The 13,181-nt window shown below is 43.9% G+C and overlaps 1 protein-coding gene across 4 annotated transcripts in view; it reads left to right on the top strand.

Moving 5' to 3' along the window:
• rapgef6 (Rap guanine nucleotide exchange factor (GEF) 6) overlaps positions 1–13,181 on the top strand; it is a 169,353-nt gene that overhangs the window by 97,062 nt on the left and 59,110 nt on the right. For all 4 annotated transcript variants that reach the window (XM_088321254.1, XM_088321255.1, XM_088321253.1 and 1 more), the window contains 5 exons: positions 656–836; positions 5,184–5,320; positions 5,390–5,548; positions 7,620–7,772; positions 10,929–11,093. In XM_088321254.1, the coding sequence (XP_088177380.1) occupies positions 656–836; positions 5,184–5,320; positions 5,390–5,548; positions 7,620–7,772; positions 10,929–11,093 (795 nt within the window). The remainder of the gene's footprint in view (positions 1–655; positions 837–5,183; positions 5,321–5,389; positions 5,549–7,619; positions 7,773–10,928; positions 11,094–13,181) is intronic.

Raw genomic sequence — 13,181 nt, 5'->3', positions numbered from 1 at the left:
GAGGAAAGTTAACATAGAGGAATCGACAAAATAAACTAACTAAAAAGGGGTAAAAATGAGTGGTTTTGTACCTGTTGATAGACTGTAATCAATTGCAATGAAAAGAATTTGCTCTTGATTTCTTAAAGGCGGGACGCATCGGTTGACCTTACCTTAAACCGTTGAACATTTTTCATTATGTGGTGACAATGCCCAATTAGGTTCAAAAAGCCATTATGCTTTATCTTCCAATGTGCCTATCTGCTTTGATCTTACTGTTAGCAAAGTTGTACGGGACAGACAACATTAGGTAGTTGTATTTGAGAGATGGGGGGCGGAGAGTGACTTTGTATACTGTTTGTATTTGATAAAAATAGTAAAAGTAAGAAAAGGCCTGTTTCAAGTACAGCCCAAATGCCAACCCAAATCCCTAAGAAAGATAAAAAACGAAGAGATTATTCGAATGCGTTTAAGAAATGCACGTAATTCCACTGACAATATAAAGAGTTTGACAGAGGCTGCACTGATGACACAAACCAGAAGTTGGCGGCAGGGAGTAAGAAAGTTCAAGAAATCCATACAGCTCCTTTGAATTATTTCAAGTAAACTAGCAAAGATTCAGAAGGAATATTTCTTTGACTCATAATCTTTTGATCTGAAAATTGTGCTTGCTCAGGCCACAGAGAGCGAACTGGGCGACGTGGACCTGTCTGGTCTTACCGAGGCTCCAGTGGACAGCGAGGAGGAAGAAGAGGAGGACGAGGACCTGGACAGAGCCTCCGATGTGCTGCTGGGCCGAGACTTGGTGCGAGAGTGTCTGGAAAAGGACCCTACCGACCGCAACGACGATGACATCGGTTAGCCAATCAACAAAAAAATATCACATTACATCATGTGCAAAGCTAAAGTAGCATAATGTTTATACAACTTTAATTTATAATGAATGAATGGTTCTCTAAATTCATCACGATTTATATAACTCAAATGCATAAATATTACTTTTTTGAGACCACATATATTATCTTTGTCATCCTGAGTCGTGACATCATCGGAGGATCACCAGCATAAAAGTGTTGTGTTTCTTCAATGATGAGGAAACAACATGTTCCATGCCTAATTTAACAAAAATATCTGTTTAGGAATACCTTTAACCCCTTAACGTTCATGAAAAATTATCTTAAAGTCCCAATCCAAAACATACCCAATGTAATTGAATGCTGTTATTGAACTGTTTCGACAATCTGGAAGGCTATAGTCCTTTTTAAAAGGTAATAGACAGATGTTTTGTCTCCAACTTCAAAGAAAATCACTGCAAGTGCTACTATTTTTGAGTAATCTTAGCTGGAACACACATAAATAGGTTTTTATTCTTGTCGGAATTGTGCCTGCAGATGAGTGTAACATTGGTATCTTAGCTGGAAAACTGGTGAGACAATAACTTGGATTGTTATCTGGTACCTTGTCAAATTTGACCATAATCTGAAAAACTAAACATTGTATTTTACACATTTTTCTGATGGTACTTCTAAAACCGTTGTAATTTCTGATGACCTAATTGAAAAATATCTCTTTGGGAATATCTTTAACGAAGATATTTTACATCTTATTTAATGCTCTACTCAATTCATTTTTTAATAATAATAATAATGCATTTTATTTAAAAGCGCCTTTCAGGCCACCCAAGGACACTGTACAAACAATGAAAGAAAAAAAATAATAATAAAAACAAGACATAAAATCATAAAAACATAAGAAATGGAGAAGCTATGTGTTGTAGGCAGTCCTGAACAGGTGTGTTTTTAGACGGGACTTAAAAGTGGAGAGAGGTGTGCAGTTTTGGAGGTCCGGAGGTAGATTGTTCCAAAGCTTGGGAGCAGCGCGACTGAAGGCTCTGGCTCCCATGGTGCTCAGATGGGCAGGGGGCACTGACAGTCGGAGGGAGGACGAGGATCTGAGGGAGCGAGTGGGGACGTGCACCTGGAGAAGGTCGGACAGGTAAGGAGGAGCCAGGTTGTGAATGGCCATATATGTATATAAGATGAGTTTGTAGCTGATGCGATGCTGAACAGGAAGCCAGTGTAGCTGTTGGAGAACGGGGGTGATGTGCTGCTGGGAAGATGTTTTTGTGATGATGCGAGCAGAGGCGTTTTGAACCAGCTGAATTTTATGGAGGGACTTTTGGGGAAGGCCGAAGAGGAGAGCATTGCAGTAGTCAAGGCGGGATGTGACAAGACTGTGGACGAGAATAGCAGTAGTGCGGGGGGTGAGGGAAGGGCGGAGTCTGGTAATATTGCGGAGGTGGAAATAAGCAGTGCGGGTGATGGTGTTGATATGTGAGTGGAAGGTAAGCATGCTATCCAGGATGACACCCAGACTCTTGACCTGGGGGGAGGGGGACACTAAGGAGCTGTCGATGTTGAGAGAGAAGTTGTTTACTTTGGATAAAGTGGATTTGGTGCCAAGAAGGAGGAATTCTGTTTTATTGGCATTTAATTTAAGAAAGTTTGTTGTGAACCATGTTTTGAGTTCGGAAAGGCAAGAGGTGAGGGAGGGAGGTGGGAGTATGGAGTTTGGTTTGCAGGAGAGGTAGAGTTGGGTGTCATCAGCAAAGCAGTGAAAGTGGATATTAAATTTGCGGAGGATATGACCAAGAGGCAAGAGGTAGACGATGAAGAGAAGAGGACCTAAGACAGATCCCTGGGGTACACCTGAGGTGACTAGGGAGGGCTTTGAGGTGAAGGATTTCAGCTGGACAAACTGAGTGCGGCCAGTGAGATAGGAATGGAATCAACTGAGGGGAGTATGGGTGAGACCAATGGAGGAGAGTCTATTGAGGAGGATAGGGTGAGAGATTGTGTCGAAGGCGGCGCTCAAGTCTAGGAGGATGAGGATGGAGACTAAACCGGAGTCGGATGCTATGAGGAGATCATTTACAATACGGATTAGGGCAGTCTCTGTGCTGTGGCGGGGGCGGAAACCAGACTGAAAGGGCTCATAGAGAGAGTGGAGGGACAGGTGCGAGTGGAGTTGAGCAGCAACAGTTTTTTCAAGGATTTTTGAAATAAATGGAAGGTTGGAGATGGGGCGGAGGTTGTCGAAGTTGTTGGGGTCAGCACCATGTTTTTTAAGTGTAGGAGTAACAGCAGCGGTTTTGAAAAGTGATGGGACAATACCAGAAGAGAGTGAGGAGTGAATAATGGCAGATATGAGAGGAAGCAGGGAAGGGAGGCAGGATTTAACAAGGGATGAAGGGAGGGGATCGAGCTGGCAAGTGGTGGGCTTGGATTTGAGTATGAGGTTGGATAATTCAGCAGTCGTGGGTGGAGCAAAACTGGAGAAGAAGTGACAAGGAGAAGGAAATTCAGATGGGGAGGGAGCAGACAGGTTTTGATGGAGTTGGTGATGAATCTTAAGGATTTTGTGATTGAAGTACTCCATTATGGAGTTGCAGGTTGCTGTGGAGTACAGGTGGAGGGGGAGAGAATTTGGTGGCTGGAGGATTTTGTTCATGACAGAGAAGAGAGTTATTGAATTTCCTTCGTTGGAAAGGATGAGGCCGGAGTAGTAGCTGGATTTGGTTTGTGCAATTTGGTCCTTGTATTTAGCAGTATGGGTAGTGTACATGTCCTTATGGATGGTGAGGCCGGTTTTCTTATAGAGTCGCTCAAGTTGGCGGTTCTTTGATTTCATTGACCGAAGAGCGGGTGTAAACCAGGGGGCAGATGTGGAGAATAAGGCAGTCCTGGTTTTCAGGGGGGCAAGAGAATTTAGAATATTTGTGAGGCAGGTATTGTAGTGAGTGGTAAGCTCATCCGGGCTTGAAAGAGCTTCTGGGGGTGGGGAACGGTCAATAATGGAGCAGAGGGTGTCAATGTTTGGTATTACGAAAAGAAATGAGACGGGAGGTTTTGACAGTAGAGAGACAGAGTACGGTGTTAAAAGTGAGGAGGACATGATCAGATTCAGGAAAAACGTTGGAAGTGGGCTTGGAAGTAGAGAGGCCAGAGCAGCAAACCAAGTCCAATGTGTGGCCTTTAATGTGGGTGGGGAAGTCAATAAGGCTGTGTATCCCGAGACTCTCCAGGCAGGATGTGAAGTCTCTGGTGAGTGGCAGGTTGGGGTTGTCCATGTGAATATTGAAATCTCCTAATAAAATTAAATTTGGCGAGAGAGTGGATAGATGTGTAATTAAGCTGGAGAATTCATTGATAAAATCACTATGTGGCTTTGGGGGGCGATAAATTGAAGCAATAATGGTTGGCGTGGGTCCGGGGAGCTTAAACACCAGGCATTCAAAGGAAGTCGATGAAGTGACGGAGACAGGCAAGACTTTCCACTTCTCGCGGTGAATTACCGCGAGACCTCCTCCACGGCCGTTGCCACGGGGACGGCAGATGTAAACAAAGCCGGGAGGAGTGGAGTCATTCAGAGCAGCGAAGTCGTTTGTTTGTTGCCAAGTTTCTGTTAAAACGAGGAAGTCGAGTTTTCGTTCGGCGAGGACGTCTTGGATGAGGTGGCCCTTGTTCCTGAGTGAGCGGACGTTCAGCAATCCAAAGTTGACGGCGGAGGTGTCTTGTTTGACGGCGGCAGTGCTGTTAGCCGACCTAGCTAGGCGGGCTAATGTATGGCAGTTAGCCCTACGGCTGCAGTTTATGGGAGGGCGTCGAGATGTGGACCAGGTCGAGGTGATTGAACCAGGGTTTTTATACTCGACGTGCCTGCGCGATCCGCGGTGAATGTAGCGGCGTCGAGGCAGGCGAGTTATGTCAGGATGGTGGAGCAGCTCCGGTGGCAGAGGCCCCCGCGCAATCCACCGGATCCGGAGAAGATCCGCGATAGAATACTGGAGCAATCCTGTCGCTGGATGGTGGCAGAACGTCAGGAGTATCAGGAATAATCCAAAAGCGGCGAGGTTTTGGCACGCCATGACGAGGGAGAGAGGCCGGTGCTGTGACAGCTGGTATGTTTAAGTTAGCCCGAGGGCTAAGTTACGAGGGTTTGATTGATAAAGTGAAATGTTGGTTCAGGTTACATCAACCAAAGTACCCACAGTCCAAAACAGAAGGGCAAAAGAAAAATCAGAAAAAGTATCTGAGCTTCGAAAAAGTTTGGAAAAGTTTTTGGAGTGAGAAGCGGCGACATACACGCCAGCGTCCTCTCACCCCGTTAAGTTAAATGTAACATCTTTCATTTTCTTTCCTCAGAGCAACTGCTGGAGTTCATGCATCAGCTTCCAGCCTTCGCCAACATGACCATGTCGGTGCGTCGGGAGCTGTGCGGCGTGATGGTGTTTGTGGTAGTCGAGCAGGCGGGCACCATCATTCTCCAGGACAAGCATGAGGTCGGAACCACACAAACCAAATGTCTGCGCTATAAGAGTGACATAATCTGTGTTTGTCCCCTATTAAAGCTTAACCAGTGGTACGTCATCCTGAATGGAGCGGTGGAGATCGGTCGTCCCGATGGCTGGGCGGAGAGGCTATGCATGGGCAACAGCTTCGGCATTTCGCCCTCCATGGAAAAACAATACATGAATGGAATGGTGCGCACCAAGGGGGATGACTGCCAGGTAAGCGAAAACAATTTTTCATATATATATATATATATATATATATATATATATATATATATATATGTCAGGTTCTGGAAGGTTGCCGTGGCGCCCAGCTGGCACCGCCCCTAGACACCGGCTGACTCGCATTTTCTGATTACTCCTGTGGGTACTTAAACGTGCCCTTTTGAACTGCGCTTTGCCAGATCGTTGTTGAAAACTTGTTTATGCTTGGTTATACTTGTTGTGCTTGTTGGACTTCGATGTAACATTCTGAGAGATTCCTGCAAGTTCTGTTTAATTCTGGAAATGCCTAATTTGTAGATTTTCCAGTGTTTGACCCGTTTTGTTTTTTGGTCTGGTCCGTTTGTGTTTTGGACAACTTTTCTTTCTCAATTAAAGTGTGAGGACGTCTACGCAAATGAGTTCCTACTTCCTGCTTCCCGATCCGTTTCGTGACCGAACGATCTGGCCAAACGATGAGAACTCAGCGGACGATCTCAACACAATTTGGGGAAAGCTGGAGACTCCCTACGCTCTCCAGCAGTTGGATCGGACTGAGGACGCCTTTTGGCGATCGCCCAGTGAGGTCGCCGCCCTTCAGCTGCAGGACGAGCAAGCTCAACGGAGCTTCCAACGCCAGATTGAGCAATTAGCTCAGCGGACTGAGCTCATGTTGCGTCAGATGGATGAGCTCCTATCGGCAACGGCCCTGCCTCCCGGGGCTCCTTCTCCAGCCGCCTGGTCACCTTTTCTGCCCACCGAACCACGGCCCCGCCTGTCGTGGCAATTGCTCTGCCTCGAATGGGGTTTCCGGAAAGACTTGGCGCCGAGCTGTCTGAGGTCCCCGTCAACCTCAAAGTCAGCGTGTCTCGATGTCCGTCCGTCCGCCTGCCTTCCCACCGGTCTCTAGTTCTGTCCTTCCGCCTGTCTCGACGTCCGCCCGTCCGCCTTCCCACCAGTCTTGAGATCCGCCCGTCCGCCTGCCTCGACGTCCGCCCGTCCATCTGCCTTCCCACCGGTCTCGAGGTCCGTCCTTCCGCCTGTCTCGACGTCCGCCCGTCCGCCTGTCCCGATGTCCGCCTGCCATGCCTGTTGGTCGACCTGTCTGCCTGCCTTATTCGCCCGTCCGCACATCTGATTCTTCTGCTCGCCATTCCAATTCGTCCGCTGGCCATTCCGACTCTTCGACTCGCCCATTCGACTCTCCTGCAACGCCCGATCTGTCTGTGGTTCCCGCCTGCTTGACTGATTCACCCGTACGCCTGTCTGATTCTTCTACCCACCGATCCGACTTGTCTGCTCGCCATTCTGATTCGTCTGCCTGCCATTCCGACTCTTCGACTCGCCTGTTCGACTTTCCTGCAACGCCCGACCCGTCTGAGTTTTGCCTGTGTTTGACCCGTTTTGTTTTTTGGTCTGGTCCGTTTGTGTTTTGGACAACTTTTCTTTCTCAATTAAAGTGTGAGGACGTCTACGCAAATGAGTTCCTACTTCCTGCTTCCCGATCCGTTTTGTGACAATATATAATACATATTTACTGGAACGATAGCCACTGTTGACATTTTTCCTAGGTTCCTACTGCCTTTGAATTGAACAAAAACAGTTAATATTTCTCAGGACTAGACACAGCGACAAAATTGGCCACAAAGCAACTGATATGATGTAAAAAGAAAAAGTATTCCGCTTTCAACCATAATAAGCCAGGCACATTGTAGTTAAATGAAACAAATCTTTGTCAATCACAGTATATTTTATCTTATTTACACATTTAAAACCTTTAAAAACCCACAGTGCCGCTAGACTAGTGTAACATACACTTTGAACTCCCCATTTTTTTTTGTTATAAAATGCTATATTTGACTTAATCACATAATTTTACTTCAATGAAAAGTAAGTCTTGGATCTTATGGGATAAACCCGTCCCATTAAGTGCACACATTCAATGCAATCTGTGTCACTTCCATTAGTCAACACATTTAGGAAGTGGGTGAAGTCGCTTTCATAGAAAAAGATGCTGTTTTTTTTCCTCAAAGTCGTCAGTTTTCTTTTACTCCTATACTGATCAGCATGCATTGCGCTCTTGCAGTTTGTGTGCATCGCCCAGGAGGACTACTGGCGCATCCTCAACCACGTGGAGAAAAACACCCACAAGGTGGAGGAAGAGGGCAAAATTGTCATGGTGAAGGAGCACCGTGAGCTGGACCGCAGCGGCACCCGTAAGGGCCACATCGTCATCAAGGTAAAAACAAAACAAAAAAATAACTGCATTTTTTTTTACATTTTGCTATTTAGGAGTTTTGTGCATATTCATGTTAAGAACTGGAATGAAACTGTTTGAAACAGTGTGTTATTTTTTTTCAAGCAATAGTTTTTTTTTTTAATTTGAGCTAAATATTTTACCAAGATGGATACTGCTTTTTTAAATAATCCACATGTTCGCACTCTAAAAAGACCAAAGCATGGGTCACCAACCTCTTTGAAGCTGAGAGCTGCTTTTTGTTACTGATTGATGTGAACGGCTACCAGTTCGAAATATATTATTAATGATAGTACTATTTATTTTGAAGCATCATTCAGGACACTCACAGTGTCACAGATCAGAAACGGACACAGGACTCAATAGCGCACGTTTCTCAGTTTTTATTTGAAAAGAGAGGGAGGGTAAGGCTTGCTTGCTTGATCCAAGGACTGATGGACAACTGGAGCAAGCAAGGCGGGAGTGACACTTCCGTGTCGGACGAAGACAGGCGGGAGTAGTGAGTCGTTGGGCTGGAGATCAAAGGCGATGTCGTGTTTGTAAGCGGGGTCGTAGGCAGGAGACAGGCAGGTAACGAGGCAAAACGGGTCAGGTAACAGGAGGCAGGCAGAACAGGCGTAATCAGGTCCATAAACAGGTCAATAACAAAGATCAGGCAGGAAAAAGGCTTAGCAGAAACGGAGTCGGACGAGAATGCTCACTGCAACAGTTCGCAACGATCTGACAGTCACTGAAAGGAAGCCGGGGGTTTAAAAAGGGAGTGTCCACCAATCTGCTGTCCAGGCTGTTGGCGCCAAACGAGCCGCCGCAGGTGCTCAAAATCAGCAATCACGACACACAGAAGCCGTACACAGAATAAAAAAAGCAGTCAAGTCCGTAATAAAACTAAATGAATAGATAAAACACGTACAGTAAAAAAAGGGGGGGGGGGGCATGTAAATATTAATTTATAAATATAACAATGTCAGGCATAAATATCTCTCACCTTTAGGAGAAATTCACCATTTTGAAGTTAAAAAGGGTGACCTCTGTGAATCGTATAGATCCAAGGAAAAAATGAGAAGGTGACCAGGGATATTGTGAGATTACCCAGAGTGAATCAGGCATTTGAGGTGGTGCATTTGAATAAAGTATGTATAGTTTGCACAGACAGGAGTACTGTATTTATTCCTGCATAGTGTGCATTAGATTTTATTTCATCATCACACGATGCTTATTCATAGAGAAGAGAGAAAGTAACCCTGAAAGATTCCAAAAGTAAAAAAGTAAATTCCAAAAAAGACGATGAAAACATGTAAATATACATTTTGAATGTATACAGTCATGATAATAAACCCATTCATTCAACTGCAATTATGTGTTGTGTGTTTATATTTGTCGAGCAATAGTTCTTATTTTGTTACAGTTGTGTACTTTCAGTTGGCAATGACATCATTTCGAGGTAAATTTAATCCTTTGGGGGGTTTTATGAAGTTGCGAAGCTTACTTTGTGGGTTTCTCTTTTCACGGGTGCTCCTGGTCTCATTAACCGCGGAAACTGATGTATCTCTGTATTAACAGAAGACTTAATGATATGTTAAAGCTGCTACTTGCGATCAGTCTCTGATTCTGACTTTGGATGACAACAAAAGAGAGTCCTAAGCTGTTCGCTCAAGGCAGCTTATTAGATTCGTTTAGGTTTTTCCGATCGATCATTAAAAAACATCTATGTGCCAGCTCAACGCTCTTTGTTGCTAATTTAGAGCAAGCATTTTTGGTCTGCAAAGTTTTTTTGGGATCTTAAGCCCCTTTTTCTGGCGGAAAGGGGGTTATTTTTAGATTCTCGAGAGGCAGTCGCATATTGATCACGTAATGGGCCTCAATGATCTAAAATGGCTTTTAGGGTTAACTAACTCTCAGGCGTTTTGTATTTTTTTCCTCGTCTCCTGTTTTTTTTTGTGTTAATTTTGCTTCAGATGAAAAGAAGATGTGATTTGCTACTTTCGCTTCTTCATGGAAAAAAAATCATCGTTTCCTTCCAGAGTTTTTATTTAATCTGTTGAGTGACTTTATTCCCTTTCCTGGAGCAAGATGCATTTATGAATAAATGTATGCTTTTGAAATGGACTTGTTCACTGCCATCGACTGCCGTACGTCTAAGTTTAATTTTACTGTAATTAAATTATTTGACTTAAATAGAGATTTATACAAACCTGTGTTAAGTTGAATAAGGTAAAACATCAATATTAAATAGAGCACTAATTAAATTATACAGTGAGAAAAGGCATATTATTAAGGCAAAAAAGGCAAGATGCATCTGCTAGAATGACTGAACTGACATTGTCATTTATATCAGTGGTCTGATCAGTACCAGGCCGTGGGTCGTTTGGTACCTGGCCTCACTAAAAGAAAAACAAGTTTCACGTGCTCATTTCTTATAATGTATTTATTTGTGTATTCACACGTTTTCTTTTTTTATCAATAATAATTTCATAACCTCAGGTTTTACGATGGTAAATTACAGTATTGGTGCAATGGTGAATTACTCGATTCATACTGCTGATTACATTTGCTCAATTTTGGATGCAACAGGAATTACTGTGCCACATTGTAAATCTTTGTAATGTAGCATTATGGGGATGAATTCAGCCAAAACAGCATTGTACAATGATTGACCAATCATGGAGATAAAAAGACGAGACAACCTGATACGGTACATAAAAATAGTGCGATGATGACATAAAATGTAATGCCTTTTTATATGTCATCCACGGGACACTCATTGCTGCTATCCAGGTTTGATTCCCAATCACGTGCGCCTATAATGTAAAAAAGGCGAGACAATGGTGTACTGTGAGTAGAAATAGTGTGATGAGAAGATAGAATATTATGTCTTTTCTTATGTCATTTTAATCCCTAATGAACTTATGCCGATAAAAGAGGTAGGCTTATTAGAATGACTATTTTTATTATTGTAATTATTATTATGTTTGTTATTATTAATTTTATTATTACTAGTGTTATTAGTGGGATGCCCACAAAAAAAATATCAGACATTGAACCGGTCCATGGTACAGAAAAGGGTGTCGACCCCCGGTCTATATGATTAATGTTGTTTTGTTTTCTGTCTCAACACGCTCCTTTCCACATCACACTCAGGGCACCTCAGAGCGTCTGACCATGCACCTGGTAGAGGAGCCCTCAGTGGTGGACGCTACATACATTGAGGACTTCCTGCTCACCTACCGCACCTTTGTGTCCAATCCCATGGAGGTGGGCAAAAAGCTGCTGGAATGGTTCCAGATAGACACACTCCGAGACACGGTAAGTGGGTGTTAATGGGTGTGTTTGTCTCATGCGAGCAGTAGAAATGTCAATCGATGCTAAGGTCCGAGTATGAGTAGTTTTCATTTTGGCTGCATCAAAAAATTTTATTTTTTTAAATGGGCTGTATGAATAAAATAAAATGATATTTTAGGCATTGATTTACAGCTTAATATTGGATCTGTATTCATCTTTTTAGCTTCTGCCAGCACTCGCCTTTATAAAAAAAAGATTACTGTTTGAATTTCACATGTTTTCAATCGATGCGCGTGTTAGGCAGGCTCAGCAGGTATTTGAGCTCGGCGGCCTTTTTGATCCGCAGCCGACACTGTGGTTGTCCGTAGGGTAGAGGTAAGATCCGACCCAAAAAAAAAAATTCAACCCGACCCGGCCCGCAAGTATTGAAACCCGACCCGACCTTTTTTAAGGTTAAAATAATATTCATAAGGGCAGCACGGCGGCACAGTGGTTAGCGCGTGTGCGGCACAGTTCTAAGGTCTTGGGAACCTCCTGTGTGGGTTCAAATCCAGCTACCGGACTTTCTGTGCGGAGTTGGTATGTTTATCCCGTGCTTGCGTGGGTTTCCTCCGGGCACTCCGGTTTCCTCCCACATTCCAAAGACATGCATTTCAGGTGGATTGGCCGGTCTAAATTGTCCCTAGGTGTCAGCGAGCGAGTTGTCTGTCCCTGTGTGCCCTGCGATTGGCTGGCAACCAGTTCAGGATGTCCCCTACCCACTGCCCGATGATTGCTGGGATGGGCTCCAGCACCCCCGCGACCCTACTGAGGATAAGCGGTGCAGCTAATGAGATGAGATGAGATAATATTCATAGTTTATTAAACATGAACAAAGCAGAAGTAAATGAAAGGAGACCAAGAGGAAGGCCGCGATTGACGTGAATGGATGGTGTTATGAGTGCACTGCTTGAAAGAGGACTAAATTTAGTGGAAGCTATAGCTCTCCTTGGTGATAGGAATGAGTGGAGAGGTGTTGTGAAGAGATGTTTGGACGTGTTCTAAGGGATGGACATGGCACCTGTAAGATATGGCAGGGGTAAACCAGTAAAAGCTGTCGGGCCCTGCTGTGAACAGAAGTGTGTTGTGTCACCCTGACCCGAGTGACATGGCCGCTTTCTTGTGTCCCGTGTCATCTGGAGGGGCGAAAGTACGACCAACTTGGGTTCTGAGGTGCCTAACTTGTTTGGGTGTTAGGGCATTTGGGTTGGCTATGGTCAATTTCTTTGGTTTTTGCCACTTTTTTCCTTTTTCTTTTTTTTTTCTTTTCTTTATTTTTGTGTGTTTGTTTGTCTTGCTGTCAATCCCCCCCTCTCGAGGGATATGACTAGGGGAGATAGATAGACAGACAGACAGACAGACAGATAGATAATAAACATGATAAATGCATTTCAACAACGGGACGCAGAACAAGAGGCCTGACAACTGGAGCAAAAGAGAGATCTTGCCTAATTACGCAGGAAAATACCTAGGCAGTAAATGAGACAAGATACATGAAATTGTTATTTCTGAAAATTAAAATCTAAGGATTTTCTGTTGTACTGGGTTGGCAGTGCTTTTTGGCTTCTCCTTCCAGAGACGCATTAAATCCAGCGTCGTATATTTATCCCTTCCTGTGCTTCATAGAAAACCTCTATAAAATAGATAAAAAAATCCAACAGATGTGGCGCAAAATTGTCCATGCGCTCCTCTACATGACTGCAGCTTCTCACATATATTTATAATTTAGTTCAGTGACCCCCAGATTACTGACACAAAAAAAAACTAAGGAATTCTTTATATCAGGGGTCTCGCAGCCCACGGGCCAAATACATACAGGATGATAGTTTGAGACACCTGCCTTAATATGGAAGTTATGGAAGAGACAGTCTGTATTATTTGCCCAGTAGAGGTCGCTGTATGCCGTGACACCAAAAACGAGTGCTAAAAGCACAACGGAACAATTCAAAATACGGAGTCTCAAAATGACCCAAAAAGCATTTTATGACTTTTGGAAATAAATAGGAAAAGAAAAAACAAAAGAAAAGTGCGCAGAAAAGGAAAAGAAATGTCATAAGACAAATTGTAAAAGGC

This window comes from Urocampus carinirostris, chromosome 17, assembly GCF_059441175.1.
Source record: "Urocampus carinirostris isolate Australia breed hairy pipefish chromosome 17, RoL_Ucar_1.0, whole genome shotgun sequence".
Lineage (NCBI taxonomy): Eukaryota > Metazoa > Chordata > Actinopteri > Syngnathiformes > Syngnathidae > Urocampus > Urocampus carinirostris.
Note: the sequence above shows the minus strand (reverse complement) of the source record. Positions and strands in the feature narration are given on the sequence as shown.